Source organism: Chionomys nivalis, chromosome 15 (genome assembly GCF_950005125.1).
Source record: "Chionomys nivalis chromosome 15, mChiNiv1.1, whole genome shotgun sequence".
NCBI classification, from domain to species: domain Eukaryota; kingdom Metazoa; phylum Chordata; class Mammalia; order Rodentia; family Cricetidae; genus Chionomys; species Chionomys nivalis.
In genome coordinates this window covers 7,514,178-7,534,709 of record NC_080100.1, presented here as the reverse complement: position 1 = coordinate 7,534,709, position 20,532 = coordinate 7,514,178, and the positions used below count along the sequence as shown (strand labels likewise).

The 20,532-nt window shown below is 43.1% G+C and overlaps 1 protein-coding gene across 3 annotated transcripts in view; it reads left to right on the top strand.

Annotated features, from left to right (window-relative positions):
- Window positions 1-20,532, top strand: part of Ctnnd2 (catenin delta 2) — a 727,532-nt gene that overhangs the window by 637,837 nt on the left and 69,163 nt on the right. For 2 of the 3 annotated variants that reach the window (XM_057789656.1, XM_057789658.1), the window contains 2 exons: window positions 5,831-5,905; window positions 6,842-6,992. In XM_057789656.1, the coding sequence (XP_057645639.1) occupies window positions 5,831-5,905; window positions 6,842-6,992 (226 nt within the window). The remainder of the gene's footprint in view (window positions 1-5,830; window positions 5,906-6,841; window positions 6,993-20,532) is intronic. The other variant, XM_057789657.1, reaches the window with a different exon arrangement.

Here is a 20,532-nt window from a genome sequence, read left to right as displayed (position 1 = left end):
GATCCTAGTCAGTGGGTCCTAGCACCACAGATAGGGTTACAGGAGTAAAGGATTAGTTTGGCTACAGAAAAAACTCCCGCAAGAGCACATAACCACTTAGGACCTACAATTTTTTTTTCCCTGTGGAAATGGTTGGAAATCTCTGGCCCCATCAGTGATTGTATTGTCTTAGATCTTTAAGGCATAGACCTTTTCTGTGGAGATAGTGCTGCCTTACATAATGAGCACTTGGTGTTGAAAATCAAGCGGGCGCTTTCTTTCATCAATTAAACACTTCCATCTTCCACTATGGACCAGAAACTGAAGACAACTGAAGCAAAAAGATGAATGTAACTTTGTCTCTCCTTTACTCTGTAGTAAAGATGTAAGTAAAAAGTTCAGAAAGTCATTGTCAACGGTGTGATGAGAGTATGTCAGGTCTGGGAGTGACCCTGAGGTCACTTTTAAAAGAAAGCAGTAAGGAGGAGCCGCACACTCCCAACATTGCTGCTTCAAACTCCAGGATAGAAGCTGATGGTTTCGAATTACTTCGGCAGACTAATCCAAGTGGTCTGTTATTTAAAGGAAGGCCAGCTGCTATGGCGTTCAGACCCCCAAATACAGAAAGTCTCAGACAAGATAGAAGGCAGAATTTATCCTCTCCTGATCTCAGAGGGAAGGTCAGAGGGCAGCAGGAAGCAGTTCACACAGGCTGAGAGCAGTTCTGTCAACAACATGTGACTCCAAGTCTACTCCCCTTGTTACACCCACCAGCAAGAAACAAAGAAAAACAAAATTTAGTTCCCTGGCAAGAAATAGTCTCCATGCAAATCCCAATGGCAGCTGTGTTCCCTGCTGGTAGTCTAGGGTCCGGGGGCTGGGGGGGGGGACGGACACTTGCATGTGGTTTTGCTCCTAACAAAATGGAAAAGAATTGTAGGAAGGTCCTGAAAATCTAGATTCAAGAATAAGCTTATCTTCTTTCATGAGAAAAAGGAAAAGCTTTCACTAATATAATGAGTAGGAAGTAACTGCACTTGGGTGTGGCTGCTGCATAGGTATCCATAGACTGTACTTTATGGTTACAAGAATAAAGACCCCATCATTGTGACCTCTCCAGACTGCTCCATATAACAAAATACAGATTTCCTCCGCCCCTGTCATCAAAAGAAAAAAATGTTTTAATATCTCCAAAGCGGAAGTCTCCTGACTCCATGAGAAAGATAATAAGACCAGTCCCCTGTTTTCGTGAGAAACTACATTTACAAAGGAAGACTTAAGGGGAAATTTTTGGCATGGTATCAAATAAGGGAAAAGTAAACTATTTGAGTTACTTCCCTTGTCTCATATTGAATAAAAATGGTGGCCAGCTCAGCCTTGGAGCCTGCCACCTCCACTACACTCTGCTGGTTCGAGAGCAGGGGGCTGTCAGTCTCCCCTCCTCAAGGATGTGTTTACACAGCGCTCTCAAGGGGGAAATACAGGTGGCTCAGGGTGAGACCTGAGGCAGCCTTAGTTTCATGCATGCAAGACCTCTGGCCAGAAACAGGTGCATCAGATTCTCTGGAAGGCATTTCTAAATGCAGCTACACACAGTGTTTGAGAAAAAAAAATCACTTCAGAAGGTTCGTGTTTAAAGATACGTTGTTTCAATTGATAATTGCTGGTCTTTGCCATGGCTGAGGATGGGTTATAGGTATTTGTTTAGCTTAATGAATGGTTTCTCTAGGTCACTGTGAGTTGAGCCTTCCTTACTTCGTCATGGAAACACAGTAACATCCTTTTCCTCCCCGAGCATACTTGGACGTTAGTGTTTCCAGCAAATACATGTGACAAAGCTCAATCTTTGCCGTAGCCTGACTTAGATGTGAGAAGCATGAGCGGGGTTAGTCAAACCTACCCTTTAAGCACACAATGTCTGCTGTTGCGTTAGCCAGTGTCTCTGTTTATAAATTATAGCTTTGCTAACAAGAAATTCTTCACTAGTGCCCTTGACCAGAGATTTCACTTCTGAGAGTAAATATTGAAATTTTGAAGATAAAAGTGTATAATCTTATTACATGACTGAATTAAAAGCAGCACATGAATGCCATCAATGTAGAGGAACCCTCGTGGGGACGGCTTTGTGCTGACATTACCCAACTACTTTGAATTCATTAGTAGCCACCAATCACAGTTGTATTTCAACTATAAAGGCTTAGTAACTCAGACAATTAGTAATAATAGTAACAATTGTACTAGCATGAGCCATATAATAGAAACCACATGTTTTCTGAATATTTAATACATTCTTTTTGTAATAAAACGTCTAGTAAAGTAGCACTGAATAAATAATTTGGCCAGTGGGATATGTTATGCCCTAATATAATGCTAATTCGATTGCCAAGAAAATACCATGGCATTATAAATAAATTCAGAAGCAAATTTTAGACTCTCATAATTTATACTAAAGTTGTTGTTAGGTGTTTTTCATTTTATGGGATAAGAATTAAGTACATTGAGGCCCTACGACAGCAGAAGATGCTAGAATACTTCTGAAACATTAAATTATGGGCTGAGAGAAATGAGTTGGTAAGGTACTTGCCCTGCAAGTATGAGAACCTGACTTCAATCCCCAGAAACCATGTTTTAAAAAAGAATAAACTGGGCACTTATCATGCATGGGGGTGAGTATTAAATTTTATTTTAAATTATTAGGTTTTAAAATGGGACATTTCTTTACCATGTCAAGAGATAAAGTGGGAAAGTGTCTACTTTAGTAATTCCAATGGAGAAATGTCTGTCATTTAACATAAGATTTTTAATAGCTAATGACTGTACTACTAAAGCAACAGAAAAGGTAAGGACGAGCAAATTCATCAGTTCAGAATTTTAGCACTCTTGGGTTCAGCTTCAAAAGAGACTATTTTGTTCTTAATGGAAAACACTATCTTCAGTTATTTAGTGCAGTATTAGGATTTCAAGGTGAGGGGAGGAGTAACCTAGGGAAATTACCTCTTACCTATATAAATCAGCTTTAGTGGAATTACTTCATTTTAATGTGGGATAATTTTTAGAGTTATCATAGCCATCATTTATGTTTTATTCTGGCTGATATTTTAAAATTAAGTCCCAGGAAATCCACAATTGAATTAGGCAGCTTAGATTTAAAGAATTAAAACAAAATACTGACTTTACCTGATCTTTGAATTCCTCCGAGTAAGGAAATTTATTAGACACAAATAACTCTGTCCTGGATAGTTCTTTTTAGGTTCGTCTCTGAGCTTCATTTTGCCTAAAACAACAAAAGTGGTAAAACAACCATCTAAACCTTTATAGGCAAACTCAGCAAAGGGCAGCTTTCCCATGTTGGCATCCCTCATCTGCTAACGTCGAGGTGATGCTGACCTTGGGTTCTGTGAGCGAAACTCTGTAGATGGGTAGGGATTGGATCCTGCACTGATCCTGTTTCTCTGTCTGGAGTCAACCTTATCCTCCAGTGCCTCCTGTCTGGGGCACATAATGGTGTGAGGGTCAGTGGCTGAACCACCTCTGCTTTGCTGTACTCTCTCAACCTTGTCTCACTGTTGAGCATCCTTGGGTACAGCCATATCTCCTCCATGCTAACCATTCTTATGTGTCACCTACTTCCTAGCCAAGGAACTCCTCTGTAGTTCTTATCTGTGGCTCTTTTCTCCTTCACACTCAACCCATAGAAGCCCTCAGGGCTACCCTGGTGACACTGGGGTCAAGAAGCCATTCATTCTTCATGGATCCCTCCAGGATGTCTTGAAAACTTCACTAGTTAGTTTTTGGCCTCTTCTGTAGTCCAGTAAGAAAAGTCATTCGTTGACTCCCCATTCTGCCATCTTGGTTGAGGAGGAGGGAGAAAGTAACACCACGCCCTCACCCATATCAGCGGCTTGCACCTGGACACTCCAGCATCGTGACGAGAGCTCACAAAGTACTGTTGCATCTCTGACATCTTCCCATGATGCGCCCCACGCCAGTGTGGAGACTCTGTGTGGACTCTGAAAAGTGCACGTTTTCTGCTCCTTCTCATCCCCTTTCGATCTATCCAAGCTTTAACTGGTGTGCTGGCCTTAAAAACAACCGTTTGCTTTTTCATCTTTGTCCCATTCTGACAACATCTTGTGGAGCCGAACAATGACCCAAATTCTGCCCAGGAGAAAAAAGAAGAACACAATGTTTATTCTCTGAAGTACTGTCTCATTCCATGTACACAAAAGCGACCCTTTTCTGACACAAACCGCACTTAAGGAGAAGCAGCTCCATTCTCTTCTGGAACGCTGTGTGAGCTTCCTGCTTCTATATGACTTGCACATGTGAAGCATTCCACAGTTCCCAGGCATCTGTATCTCCATTATGCCTTCTGTTCTTTTAATTCCTTCCTGGGTAACTCATGGGTTTCCAGCACACTCCCTGGCTGATGGCCTGAAAACATTCTGACCCCCTCTCTTGGAAAACCTAGAAAAACTCATACAAATTTGCAGCACCCTTTGAATATGATGAATACGGCAGGCTTTAGACTGTGGTGATATGAGAAGACACCCCCCCAACACACATGCATGCACACACACATACACCACAACACACATGCATGTACACACACACAAAAAGCCAAAAGTTCCAAAAACAAGAAAATTCTGCTCTTAGATCACTTGAGTGCCAAATCCATTGTCAGGCTGTCACTTTTCATATCGCAAGACGGATGTGTGGAACTCATACACACTGGAAGTCTGCATGGCCACCTTTCGGTTGAGTTTTGCTTTGTTTCCTCTCGCATTCCCATCAGAGTTAAAGGGACTCTCTCAGTTCTCCACTTACGAGGCCATCTTTCCATCCATCGTAGGGGAAGTGAGTGTAGTACTAGACCTTCCATGAATGTCATAGCTGTCACGTTTAGGGGCGTTACAGATGTAGCAGTGTGGAAGACAGAGGTCAAGGGTAAACCAGAGTTTGAAGGCTGATCGTAGATTACCTGGTCAGGAGGAGCAACAGCAGCAAAGAGGGAGAGCATGAAATCTTCAGCCAAAGGAGACGCAGATTCAGGGCCAAGGGTATCTCTTGTGATAAGGTTATTTAATATTTTATGTTTAAATATCCCTACTGATAAGGTGATGATGCTGATATTCCTGTGTTTTCGGGAATTAGAAGAGACCTCAACTGTATAAGCCAAGAGCATAGGACCTGGAAAGCTTGGTAGTGGAAAGAGAGCCATCTCTAAGGCCTGTGCTTAGGGTGCCAGGAACTGTTTGCAATGGTCTTTCAGGACAAAAGTATCCCAGTATTATTTAGTATTAATGTGCACTTTTTAATTCCTATTTGTTGATACAAACTCTGAATCCCATTGTCTTAACTCCAGGTTCTCTCCTAATTTTATAGACGAGGCCAACTGTAAGCAGCTGCATAAGCTTAGGCTTCAGTCCTTTCGGGGTTGGGTGCTAGACACTGGACAGATAAAGCAGTGTGTCTAGAGGAGGCGCTATTTCTATGTGGGGAGCAAACGCACATGTGGAAGTGGGCACTTGATGCCAGGAGGAGCACTCCCTTCTGGGAGCTGGTGTCAGAGCCGCGCAACACGGTCTAACTTAGTGGTTCCCAGACCTTGGTGTTTCTCCATTGTCGACTGGGCTCCTGAATGTTGGTCCCTTGGCTTCTGTCCGTGGGGCCATTGGATTGGCTGAGAGGTGCCATGGTGAGTTTACTGCGTGCCTCTTCCACAGGCACAGAGAGGAGAAGAGAAGCTTGCCTTCCTGGATGATGGTGTTGAAAAGAATGTGAATGTGATTTCTAACATAGGACGGGATGAAGTTGTTTGTTTTTTTTTTAAATCTCATATTTCATGCAGGGCTGGGCTGAGGATGTGGCAGGCATGGCGTATGCCCTACGTTCACTGCCAGAGGGGGCTCCCTGCCTGCCACAGGTGAGAGCCAGCTCTGGGGTGCCTGTCCCTGTGGGGGATTGGGGGGCTGGAGTGGGCCTGGTGGGGGGAGGGGCAGGGAAGGACTGGTTCCCTCCAAATCCAAATCCTTTCTCCTGAATGTATTTTTTCCAGATCATAAATGGAATTGCCACCCATCAAACCCTGACAGTCAGTCTTTCCTCACAGCTGTCTCTGGAACTCTATGGAACAGTACAAAACATGTGTGCATGTCTACAAGGCTCAGGCTACCTGCATTTTGTTAAATGACTGAGACCGGGGGCTTTATCTGCCCAACAAGGGCACCAGCCCCAAACCAAAACAAATCATGTCTTTAAAAAATAGGACATCTGATGATAGCCCTGGAAATAATACATTTTTATCTTAATGTTCTTATTTCACAAAGTGTTATCATTCTCACTCTTGCTTCCCAAGGTCCTATTTCCTCTCCCCAGTCCCATACTCTGTTTTCTACTTATTTCTTCTCCTTTGGTGAACAAAGAGTCCCCTCCCTTGCATGCATGGGGCGGTTGATCTCTATGGGCCACCTCAGAGCTCTTCAAAGACCACCTGTATGCATCCCACACCACTTGCTGCGTGTGGTAGTTCTTTCTTAATTTCTCTAATATCTAAGTGGTCAGCTCTGCCCACCCCAAACCTCCACATTGTACAGCATCACGTGCACATCCTGTTGGTGGCTTTCGCCCCCCCCATACCGAAAACACTGCCACCATAGAAAGGAACTGTGGTCCATGGAGCGACCCTGGAACCTCCCAGTGCATGTCTAACCTACTCAGCCTGTTCTGCAGCTAGGTCATGGCAAGTCAACCTTTTTGGCTCCTGCGAACAGAACAGCCGCCTGGCGACCCTCAGAGCTGTCGGCTTTATAGGGCTTCTCACCTCTGTTTCTGATCTCCTTTGCCTTCCCTCTTTTGGCAGTGGTCCGTCTATATCCGAGCCGCTGTCCGGAAAGAGAAAGGCCTGCCCATCCTTGTGGAGCTCCTCCGAATAGACAACGACCGTGTAGTGTGTGCAGTGGCCACGGCGCTCCGGAACATGGCCTTGGATGTCAGAAATAAGGAGCTCATCGGTACGTTCTCTCACTCAGTGTCCCAGTTTTTTGCACAGGCATGTGTGGGCTGAATTCCCTTTGAGAGCATATGTGTGTCTAAGAATTGTGTTTATTAGGAGCTTTGTGTGTTTCCCACTCTCCTGTTTCGATCGATGCACTGGTTGATCCTTGAGAATTTAAAGGAAATGTGGTTTCTAGTCCTTGCAAATGGAAAGTGAACTCTGCGCTTCATGTTTGATCCTGTCCTCCCAATATTTCGAAGCTCTCTGTGCTGTTTGTTTGCCTCTTGCTTGGTGAAATTAGGAAGCCTGATAGGGTTCCTGCTCCTTTTCTCCCTCTCTCTGTTCTCATTCATTTATATGTTTGGGTACCTCTTCCTGTATTGGTTATCTATTTTTATCCTACTTAAAATGAAAAAATCTCCCCTAAGAAATGTCAGAGATCTTTTATTAAGGGGGGCATTAAAGGGGTAAAATATGTATGTGCCTCTTCTATTAGTTCCAGGCCTGATCTAGGTCCAGAGAGTTATCCCAATGAGTGAAACAGACAGGAAGCCTTGGGATACTCTGTACAAGAACTAAAACAAATAAATGAATCACATGCCTAGAAGTGTTCTTTGGGGGAAATGGTAAAGAAGACTGTCCTTGATGAGCTTGCGATTCTTTTTCAGTTGTGTGTAAATTTACGTAACTACTTAGCCATTTTAAAATGTGCAAGTTCATGGCATTAGGTGTTTTTCTAATGCCATATAATTGCCACCTCTTCATTTCAAAACATTGTCCTCATCCCAAAAGAAACCTGTACTCAAGAAGCAGACTCTCTTGCTCCAACTGTGGTGGCCACCAAGCCAGTGGACTCCCATGATCCAGATGTTTCTTATATGTAGATTCGGGGAATGTATGAGCTTATATGTCTTGTGTTGTTGTAATAGGAGCGGCGGGGCTGCGTCCCCGGCACCCGGCCGCCCACATGGCTAGCTTATGCCCCGAAATAATTACACGGAAACTGTATTCTTTTAAACACTGCCTGGCCCATTAGCTCCAGCCTCTTATTGGCTAGCTCCTACATATTGATCTAACCCATTTCTAATATTCTGTGTAGTACCACGAGCTGGCTTACCAGGGAGGATCTTAACCTGCGTCTGTCTGGAGTGGGAGAATCATGGCGACTCCTGACTCGGCTTCTTTTTCCCAGCATTCTATCTGTTTACTCCACCCACCTAATTTTCTGTCCTATTAAAGGGGCCAAGGCAGTTTCTTTATTACTTAACCAATGAAACAACAGATAGAAAGATGACCCACCTCCATCAGTGTATGATTCTTGGAATGGTTGTGGGTTATTTTATCATGCATTAATAAATTATAATTGTATAATTAGATCGCAAAGTGGCATTAGCACACACAAAATGTGGAATAGTCAAATCAAGTGACAGTTAACATAGTACCTCACTAGCTTTGTCAAGGTCTCCACATACAGCACATGCTGCCTTTGGGTGGGTTTAATAGCCAAGGCTAGCCTCGAAGTTATAAACACTCTACCTCGGCCTCCCTAGTGCTAGGGTTATAGACCTGAACCACCATGCTGGAATCAATATTTATTTATAATAGAACATTTGCAACATTACTCTGTAATTAAAAATAAAAATTCTTTTTAAATCTGGATTTTCTTTTAATTTTACCCTTTGACCAATATCAATCTACGTCTCCCAGCTTGCAGCCTCCTCTGGTAACCAACATTCTGCTCTTGCTTCTAAGGGTTCATTCATTTTATATTCTACATGTATATTTCCCTTGCCATGGGTGGCCCACAATTCCATCCATGTTGTCATTAATGTCATCATTTCCTTTCAGTTTAAGTCTCAGGATCAATATATTGGATTCCCCACTTTTTTTATGCACTCAGCCATTCATGAAAAGGTTGTGCATATGTACCCAGAAATTGAATTGCTGGATCATATGGTAATTCTATTCTGTTTTTTAATGTAACTTCCATAACATTGTCCACGATGTCTGTGCTAATTTACAATCCCACCATCAAGACACGAAGAAAAGTTCCCTCTTCCCACTTTCATTTTGTAGAAGCTATCTTGACAGGTGTGAGGTGATGTCTCGCTGTAGTTTAATCTTCATTCCCATGATGATCAGTCATACTGAGTATGTTCTCAACTATGCCTTGGTCATCTGTATGTCTCCTTTTGAGACACGTCTAGTCATAGCCTTTGCTCAGTTTTGAAATGAGCTGTTTTCTCGCCATTGGGGTTGATTTTGGGTGTGCTTCAGTATTAACCCCTTGTCAGGTGTGGGCTTTGAGACATTTCATCTCAACCCACAGGTGGTGTCAATCATTCCCGTTCTTAGCAGGGCTTTTGTAGCTCAGTGCAATCTGGCATGTGTGTTTTGAGTTTTCTTGCTGAGCTTTTGGAGTCAGATCTGGAAAAACTAATGCCCAGGCCAGCTTTCCCCTATACACTTACTTTAAAACATCATGCAATTTCACATTTAACTATGTAATATATTTTGAGCTTAGTTTTATATATTGATGGAGATAGGGCTCATTTTCATGCCCCTGTATGCAACTTTTCCACTTTACAGCCATTGTTTTAAATGAGGTTAAGTTGGAAGTGGCTGATAAAAAAAAGCTTTCAGACCTAAAAGCTTCTGTAAAGCAAAGAAGACGGTCAACAAGACAAAACAACAGCCTGCAGAATGGGAAAAGATCTTCACCAACCCCACATCAGGCAGAGGACTGATCTCCAAAATATACAAGGAACTCAAGAAATTGGTCATCAAAAGAACAGATAATATATTTTTTTAAAAAATGGAGTACAGACCTAAACAGAGAACTCTCAACAGAGGTATCTAAAATTGCTGAAAGACACTTAAGGAAATGTTCAACATCCTTAGTCATCAGAGAAATGCAAATCAAAACAACTCTGAGATTCCATCTTACACCTTAAGAATGGCCAAGATCAAAAACACTGATGACAACTTATGCTGGAGAGGTTGTGAGCTGAAGGGAACACTCCTGCATCTGCATTGCTGGTGGGAGTGCAAGCTGGTACAGCATCTTTGAATATCAGTATGGTGATTTCTCTGAAAATTATGAAACAACCTCTCAAGACCCAGCAATACCACTTTTGGGTATATATCCAAAGGATGCTCAATCGTAACACAAGGACATGTGCTCAGCTTAGACAGAACCTGGAAACAGCCTAAATGCCCCTCTACCAAAGAATGGACAAGGGAAATGTGTTGTATTTATACAATGGAGTACTACATGGCAGAAAAAAATGATGACATCTTGAAATTTGCAGGAAAATGGATGGAGCTAGAAAATTTCATATTGAGTGAGGCAACCCAGACCTAGAAAGACAATTATCACATGTACTCACTCATAAGTGGTTGTTAGACATAAAGCAAAGAAAACCAGCCTACAAATCACAATCCCAGAGAACCTAGACAACAATGAGGACACTGAGAGATATATACATAGATCTGATCTACATGGGAAGTAGAAAAAGACAAGATCTCCTGAGCAACTGGGAGCATGGGGACCACAGGACAGTGTTGAAGGGGAGGGAAGAGGCAGGAAGAGGAACAGAGAAAAATGTAGAGCTCAATAAAATAAAAAATAAATAAAAGAAAAGCTTTCAGTAAAGGCGTAAAGGAAGGTGGCTCTGCAGATGCAGACATGTAGAAGGATGAGAGACCTTCTTGTGACTCTCCATAAATGGGAAGGTGTAGGGCAAAGGCTGCTTGGTGTCTGGAAACTGAAGTGGCACCAGCTCCATAGATCACTGTTACAGGGTGGCACTGGAACTGAGGAGATGGCAGAGTTCCTCATGGGCTTCCCATATGGCTCCTGGGCAGTTTACCGGCTTTCACCCAAAGGCATTGCAGCAGGTGACAGTGGTTAGTAGATGGGATCTGGAATCTGAGCAGCAGGAAGCTGGACCAACCACAACAGTCATGGTGCAGCCTACTGTACCACTTGGCAGTTTGGAGACATGAGATATGAACGGGCAAAACTCTTTCCCTGGATAGTTGAAGAACCAGGCAGGATGCTTTGAATAAATGCTCAGTGATCCAGGAACCTGAAACCTTTCCTGTGCCATTTCCCAGTGTGCATCAGATCCTCCACTCTGAACCAAAGTATGTGTGCGTTTCCAGCCATTTATTTACTCAGAAGAAAATCAGACTTCGGGTCAGTGTCTCCTAAGTGCGCTCACTCATTATCCTAATAATATAGTATAAAGAAGGATGTAAACTTACAAATTTGTTATTTGTACTTAGTTTGGGCTTAATTTTAGTATTTGCAGACTCAGTGTGCTTTGCACATTTAAACTAAGCTAGTAAATCAAAAGGTCAAAAGACCCTCTGCATATACATGTTTCCTTTCCTTAAATAGCTACTGCAGACAGGACCAGCACCAGGCCTTCCAATAAAAGCCTCATAGCTTCTCTATAACATAGAGGGAAAAATCGATAGCTAATCAGTCTACTGCCTAGATGCTAAACACTAGGTATTGTGCGCTTGCGTGTTTTATGTCTTTTGGTGGATTAATATATAACAAAATACTGAAGTATTGATTGGCTTTCTAGCTCCCGGACATCTTTTTATTCTGTAAAGCCAGTTATCCAGTGGTCCATCTGAGCTCGGAGCACTTGAAGCTCCAAATTGTCTATGAAGCCATTACTATCAGATGTCACCAAGGAGGAAATGGAGGCGGCCATTCAGAAACAGCGCTGAAAGCACTGAAGCCCGGGCTTCATGAGAGCGGTAGCTTTTTTGTGAATGAGAAGAATAGAATTTACCAAATTGTTAAGATTCTGTTTAGGAGAAAGCACACATGACTCTTGTCAACTGGCTGACTCTAAATATTGTATCAAAGTGACTGTTTGTACCGAGAAATGCTACATAGCACTTTGTACATTGAAAACAATGGCTTTGAACTAAGTACAACGGCAACCGCACAAAGAAAGACAAGTGTGGCCATTTTGTCCTTTCTGTCAACTGTCTCTGAAAGTTTTGGTGACCTCATCTGGGTTCGTGACCTTAAAAGATCCTCTTCCTGCGGGTGTCACACACTCAGCCCTCACCCCAGCAAATGTCACGTTCCCGAGAGAAGCTGTGCTGCACAGTACCCATCAGCCCAGCCCACCTCCTTCCCCGATTGATTTTTAATAGAAGTGATCTCTATTTAAGATGACTCCACTTAGAGCCTTTCGACTTTATGATCATAGGCACCCAGAAGAAACTGCTTTGAATTTTTGAATTTTCATTTTATCTCATGCTGGTGGTTCATCATGCAATCTTCTTTTTCAACGCTGGGCCGTGGCATTAAGTGACAGCTCCCAATCTGCCTTGGATCAGTGGGGGAAAGAACTCACGTTCTGCCATGCACTGCGTTGCACTGTGATGTTCAGTAAGTTAGGTGTGCTGCATGCATATGTTTACAGTCTTCTCAGCTTATAATGCCGTCTTGTGACAGGAACCCAACATGTTGAGGATCTCCCTATGTAATGATAGGACCTCCCCATCTTTCCCCCTCCACTTGGGCACGCGCTAATAAAGAGCGGAGGCCTTGTTTTATATTCTGATGCAGTCCTTGTGCCTGGAACTATATGTGACCCCCAACAGGGACTTGATAACTATATGCTGAATGCATAGCTGAGATAGATTTTTCCTGTCCAACTATCATCTTATACTCAATTTCAGAAAACAAATAACTAAAAAGAAAACATTAACCAAAGAAAAAGATTTTGTGTCGATAAATGATCAAAAAGTTAGGTCATTGTCTCCTTAGCTGTTCTAGATGCATGCAGGCTCTCAGAATTTCAGAAGGAATCCAGATTTTCCCATCACTGGTTCTGAGGTTTCAGTTTAAATTACAGCTGTCTTGGATTAGTCTCTTAATTGGCAAGAGAGCGGGCAGACAGCCACATTTGCACTCGGGGGATAGATCATCTTCAGACGACCCCCTTACAGGAAGCTGAGTGAGCAGTAGTCACACTCCCCTTAGATCTTCTGAGAAGCAAATGATATCGCGCTCAGGAGCAGAGCCGCCTCCACTCATCTCACTGGCCTGTCCCAACAGTCATGTGTACCTCTCTGCAAACTGATGACGACTGTGCTATAGATAGATCTGAATCGTTCTTAATGGCATGGCTAGTAGCCGAGGTACATATATACTTGGCAACTTTCAGAAGTGTTAATTATCCTCCTATGTAATGAAGGTTGTTCAAAAGAATGCTGTAATTGGCTTCCATGGAAAGGGCAGACCGTACCGCCTCATTTCATTTCCAGTTTGCCTCCCGTGTCAGCATTTGGACAGTTCCCAATGGGGGCCCAAACCCAGCAGAACAGAAGCCCTAAGGCATGTGTAAGCTTGTCTCTCGTGACCTCCCACTTCATTAGAAGCCCAGCTCAGGTATTCCTCCCTGATGGAAACTCTTTCCTTAACTCAAGTGACCCTTTGTGTGATCTTCAGATTTTCACACTGCACTCTTCCCTGAAGCAGGGAGGGATCCTGTTAGGGATAGAGTTGTATTTAATTATTTATTATTTTGAAATTTAAATTTTGTTTCAAGAATTTTATACACAAGCATTGTCTTTATTTATATTTTCCTCTCCCCCTCCAATTCCTCCCATGTCTCTCACTTACTCCCTCTCAAATTATTGACATCTTATTTAATTAATCAATATTATTGTTATTGCTACATGTGTATACACATACCTGCTAAATTCAGATAATGTTGCTAATGCATATATGTGTTTAAAGCTGACTCCTTGGGATTGGATAATCTATCAGGGTCCATTCCTGAGTTGTATTTATTTTTATTTTGATGTTCCACAATGCCTGGAGCTTTTCTAATGCCCATAAGAGGCACTCAACATATATATGCTGAATGAGTTCATGGAGGAATGAATACCACATGTTAGTTATTCTGAAGAGTTGATCTGAGGGGTGGAGGGTTGAGGATCAGAAGTGAAAAGAGAATGACTGGGGGATGTGCCTGGTTCAGCATTTATCCAGAGCCCAGGAACCCAGGAGAACAGTGCAAATCCAGGATTCTAAGCGACTTAGTCTCCTGCTGATTTAGATGAGATTGGGTGGGAAATAACACTTCCCATGTGTGACTCAGTCACTGCCAAAACGTCTGCGTTGGCAAGGCCCCGGCATCCCCAGTGTGTCAGCAGAGCCCATGGAGTGCCTCCCTTGGCTCCCCTGGGTGGTGGCTCCTGGCCACATCTCTGGCAGGCAGGCCAGGACTGGGATGCTGTCAGCATCCTTCTAACTTTTGTGCATCTCCCTGAGCCGAAGAGGAGAGCCTCTCCATCACTTCATGAGCCAGAGCCCGTTTGCCTCTGCCTTCTGACTTGTAAAACCACACACACACACACATACACACACACACACACACACACACACCCTGGAGTGTTGCCACAGGGTTACTTGGTCCACCCCACTGTTGTAAGCCACAAGAACACAGCTATTCCTAGGCTGGTCCAAATGTACAGTCATGTTATATGAGCCATTCTTCCTTTGGTTGAACTTTTGGCTCTGTCAGCTAGTTGGGCTTCTCTTTGGTCATTGCCCTCACCACCAAGGGAAGCGCAAGGCAGACCAGGCTTTTTCTGAAGCCATCAAGGAACTGTTTCCCACCATGTGTCCCTAAAAGATGGGCACAAGTAGAGCACAGTCCCTCCATGTGTACCAGGCCATATGCAGCTCACACTTCCATAGGGGAATGAGATCTGGAATGAAACAGGGGCCGCTTCTCACCTGTGAGTCCCTGTCTCTCTCAACAGCAAACCTTCTACAGTTCTTTCACCTGTGAAGGTTTGGAATCACACATTTCAGTGGGAAGGTCTACAATACTCTTTCCTAACTTTCCTTTCTTGCCCCAATTTATCTTAAATATTTAGATTAAAAAATATATATATAGTTTTTGGCCATTCTAAAGACTGCGTAGAGCTTGCTAGTAATATTTGAAGAATGACAAAAAATGTTCCATGTTTAACCAAATGTTCCGTGTTTGACCAAATGTTCTGTGTTTAACCAAATGTTCCGTATTTAACCAAAATCAATGCATGGGTGATGGATGGAGAAAGTAGGAATGTTGTCCATAGGATTGCAAGTCCCTCTTCTCCACACCAGATCTTAGTTAGTGAGACACTGTACTTTCACTTGGAGACCTGCAGAGCTGTGAGGAGGATGAAGGGCAGGGAGTCTTCACTGTGTCAGATAGATCACAATCTTGAGTGATGCATGGCTTGGTAAGCTTCCTTTTCCATTTACTCAACCCGTGACTGAATTCTTGATGAATGACTGCACCCGTAGATTTCCAGACCTGTACATACTTACTGTCTTTGAAACTCTGACACACATTCTTACCCACCTCAGAAATCACAGCTGGGTGTTCTTGAAGGACTGAACAGAGAGTCACACCTTTGACCCTGCCTCCATAACAGTGACTTCACCTGAAATCATCCTCAAAACTCTCTGTAAATTTTGCAGCTTAGGATCGGGAAACATCTTAGTCACCACACATTTGTGTTTGGTGTTGTGCTGTGTCTCCTGGCAGACCTGAAAGGCAGAGGGAGGGCTCGATAAGACTTTCTCAGTGTAATTTTACCTACATGCTTGTGGGCCTGCATGTGTGATTTCCCCATCTCAAGCCACTAGATCAGGGGGAGCAAAGGCTCCTGGGCAACATCACCTCCGCTCCAGGAAGTGGACCTCCCAGCCAGTGTCCCTCATATGATTCCATAAGCACTGTCTTCATCTGTGCCCTGACCCTGACGGATTCCATCTGTGTCCAGAGACAGTCTTGAGACTCTAGAAACCTCAGAACACTCCAGGAAGCAATGTGCCATTTCTAATCCCCGGATGGATAAACATCACTTTATTAAGTAGATCTGAGGAAATTTTAGAAACCTACCTTCTCTGCATCTCAAAAACATGCTCTTCAGCCCAAGGCAGAAGCTGTTTTAATTAAAACACACGTAATTTCCATTAGTATTTTAAGACAGGGTGATTTATGAGAGCACTCTGCTGCCTCACTTTAGTGATTTGGTCTCACAAGCCAGACCAGCAGAAGGAAAGCTCAGCTTCAGCCAAAACTTCACATCTTCAGATCCCTTGTTTGTGTCCTGACCCCCAGAACTCAGTCTCAAAAAAGCCACTTCTCTTCTCTATAAAGCCATACAAGTTCCTTGTTAATTAAGTTTGAACACCTGCCTATTGGGGAAATGCTGGTGTCTGGGTCTGTAAGTTAAGACTTCTTTGGAAGGGTGCTTATAGATAAATCAAAGAGTCAAAAATTATTTTATTAGACAAGAGTTTAAGGGTTTATTCTTGGAAATGTTTCACATAGGTAAAATGCAAAAATGATATATTTCCAGTAGGTTCCTATTCAGGCTCAAAACCTCAGAGAAGAGGGGGTGGGGCTTCATGTTGACTGGGCGTTCCTGTAATGCCTGGCCAAACAGCTTGAAGAAAATGCTTCGGGAAGAGGGTATGTGAGAAATGAGGTGGCTCTCTGCAAACATCCCATCAAATCTTGAGAACTTAAAAGTAGAGAGGACGACTTTAGGAGGATAAGTTGTTTAAATTGCTTTCCTGTTGAAGCATGAACTGTCTGCCACCAAAAACTTTCCCCTTGTCCCCTGCCCCATTCCCAGGTGCCACACACACACACACACACACACACACACACACTATTCTTGATCATATGGAGAGAAAGTTTATGCTCTAATACTAAAAATAATGTTGTACAAAGACCTTAAGATTTTTAAGATGAATATTCTTTTAGCCATCCTAGTTTGTTTGTTATTTATCCTCTGGATCTAGAAGAAAGACTAGACAAGTGAGTACATTTGTCATTAAGCAATCAGATTTCAGAGTGAAATGGTGTCAGATGGGCCAGAGGTTCTACCCTGATTGTGCACAAGAAGCAATAGGGGAGGCAGATGTTGCAGAGGTGAGCAATCATAAAGGAGAGAGGACACAGTGACTCCCCAGGTACAAGCCAGGGAAGGAATGAGCAAGAAGCTGAGAGATACAGGCTGTGAGCCTCCAGGTAGCCTGCGGCCAAGGCAAGAGTGTTGGTCTATTGGTAGAGAATAATGAGGGTTCTCTCCTTGGAGCTCTTAGGCATGATAATACCAGATTTTAAGAACAAACTCAAAGTGAAGCTTGACAGCAATTTTCTTAGCCTTTCAAAGAAGAACCCCAAGGTGACAAGCTGTAAACCCAAGCAACTATTGGGAAAGGAAAGGTGGAGAAGAAAGAAGAGAGGCCGTGCTGTTTGAGTTAATCCATCACAGGTGTTGGCCACATGGTACACAAACAACCAAGGGGTGGGGAGAAGGGATCATTAGAAAAAAAATAAGGAAGGCCAAGTACCAACTTAGGCACTGACCAGTGCTGAAAAGGAAGAGACAAAAGAAAAGAAAAAGGTTAAACAGGCCAGGCAGAACCTCAGAGCCGGGGGGCTGTGTAGGCGACTCCACTTCTGGTGGGAATTCTGGGAAGGAAAGGATATTAGATGGGTAACTATTCCTCCTATGCCTTTAACATTGCCCACGGAGGAGTTGCCTTCCAGAGGAATGGTACTGACATGTCCTGCTGCTGAACACACTATTATTATTGTCTCTTGGAGGAGGAGACAACATTGTGTAGAGTCCATTCTTTAATATAACGCTATGAAATGGTTTCCACAAGGGCAGATTTTGATCTAAAGTCCAATGAGTCAAGAAGAAACATTTCGTTATGTCATGCTGCCATTGGAACAACGAGAAAGGAGCAGGGCTGGGGCAGCATCCCGGAGCCCATCCTAGACTCTCCTGAACACCCTTCACAGACCTTCAATGTACAGAAGGGTTTTTGTCCCTCACACCCTAGGAAGTTCATGATCCATTACTGTGTGATAGAAAATCCTGTCTTTTATTTGTAATAAATTACTCATTTAATTTTGTATAGTATGCCTTTAATCAGCATCAGGTAGAATGAATGACTTGAATTGGTGAAAAGTACAATTAAAAAGATAAAAGAAATCCATCCCCTAATGGACACGTATCCTCTGAACCACTGGCAATATCCTTGTCATCATTTGGTAAACACTGGGACAGGTAGCCCGGGATGAAGAGGATAACCGCCACTGTGTGCTGTGCTGACTTTAAGTAGCAGCGAGTGATATTGCAGCTCCAGCATTAGAGGGTATCCTGTGCTCAAGACAGACCGAAGGATAAAAACCCCAGTGGTCCTCATCTTGAGATTGGAAACACTTTAATTTGCTTGTCAGAAAGACAAGGACTGAAAAGGAATGGTACTAAATCTTTAATTAAGGTCACAGACAAATGGACCTGGTGCCCGTGTGAGTCAGGCCATTTTAAAAGTGACCTTATTACTTTTAAATGTTAGAAAACCCGATGGTTTTAACTTCCAGTCACCATCGAGTTCACTCCTCTAATTTGAGCCCTGACTTGCTGCCTTTTTCCCAGTGAGGAATGCATTGAAATGCAGACTTCCTCCCTCCCTTTTCTTCTGTAAATCCTTTTCTCCAGTACTCCTCCCTCCCATCTCTTTTTCAACTCCAGCCAGTGACCAGCCAAGTAGCCAGAGTCCTTTCCCTCTCCATTGCCGCACAGAGACCTCCCCCATCATGGTTGCCGCCCTGACAACTGTAAATGGCTTTAGCTGCAAAGGATTCAGAGTTCTCTAATGTAAATGATGCAAAATAAACCAACAACTGCCTGAATTTCTCAGGCAAATCAGTTTCTGCCTCAAGAATATCTATGCTGATTCTTAGTACAATAGGCACTTTAAAAAAAAATCTTTAATTTTGTGAAATCAGACCTGCTCCCATAAAGTTGCAATGTGGTCATAAACATGAGCTGAACAAGGACCCCAGTAGACATGCTAATGGGGGGCGGGGCTCAGAAGGCCACAACCCAAAAGAACTACAGGCAACTAAGGAATACTGAGAGCCGGAGAAATAGTCTTATTTAGAGAATAGTTTTTTAAAAAATATATAGCTCTAACTGCCCAGTAGCATTTGATAGATTGATAGTCTTCATTTCTCAGACACACATTGCCTAGCCCCTCACCTCCTCTCTCTTTTGTCCCTTCCATGCTTTCTCTCCACCTTGTCTCAGGCCTCTAAATCTGCCCCTTCCCCTCCCCTCTCCTTTCTTTTTGTTTATAGAGTACCTCTAAGACCTCACTTCTATTTTATATCTGGTCTCTTCATTTCATCAACCCACCCTATGTAATTCAGCCACATCTGGAGTAAGTCTCCTTTGCCTGAATGAAGTTCTTCAGTAATTCCTGTACTAAGGGTCTCTGAGGGTTAATTCCTTTAGACATTTTTCCCCTCGGAAACTATTTATTTATTTATTTGCCATTCAGAATCCCTCAGCTTGTGGATTCTGCCTTGAGTACTTTAAAGATACCATGGTGCTGACTTTTCCTCTCCATCACTTTTTTATATTTTATTCTTTGGCAAGTTCATATTTTCAATGATAAGTCATTCATTCTTACTGCTGTTACCTTGAGTGTGCGCGCACGTGTGTGTGTGTGTGTGTGTGTGTGTGTGTGTGCGAGCGCGCGCGTGCGTGCATGCGTTTTATGCTCTCTGGCTTAAGGTAACTGGTGATATTTGTAGTAATATTTTGTCTATGTCTAACTTTCTTTCTGGGATTCTAGCTACGTATATGTCACATAAGTCTCACTGTTTCGGATATTCCAGTCCTCTCTCATATAGCGTTTGGTTTGGATAAATCCCAAGTCTGTGCCTTCCTGTTTGTGGTCCTTTAAGGACTGCTGTCAATCTTCTGTAAAGTATCCTGTGACTCCCTCGTTCTGAAGTGTTTTCTGATTCCTTGATTTCCACCTCATGCTTAGACATTTTCTCAGTTCCCTGCTCATCCTGTCCGTTTTTCTCACATTCTCCTTCTTCCCTCAGTACGAGTTTCACACTTGTCCCAATAAAATCCTTTTCCATCGTCCAGCACCTGGATTACCACCGACTTGTCCGTGATTCTTTCTTCTTACGCTGTGCTTTCATCTTTATGCTCCACGTCTTGTTATGCTATGCCAGGAATTTTGTGTTAAAAAAAAATACGGTAGACTGAATTAAATAACTCCTTCAGTAAATAACACCCCATTTCTTTTCCTGTGTTGCTGAGTAGAGGGGGTAGGTTAGTTTAATGCACAGTTAGGCCATACTCCACTTTACTTCAAGTCTGTCAGGCCACACTTTTCATTAGATTGACTTGTCACAGAAGTCAAACGTTCCAAGAAGATGATCAGTGTTTAATTTTCAGTTGGGCTGAAAGGTTCCAGAGATTTCTACACACTCCACGGCCCTGCCAGGCACCAACTTTCTGGACCTTTCTCTTCCTCATAATTTTCTTTCCATCTGGCTCTTCCCACCTCAGTAGTGAAATTCAGCTTTAGCCCTATGGACTGGTGTATCACCAGCGTTTCCAGCCGTAACATTGTTTCTGCTGTGTAGAGCTTCATCACCACATTTTGGGTCTTAAGTAACATT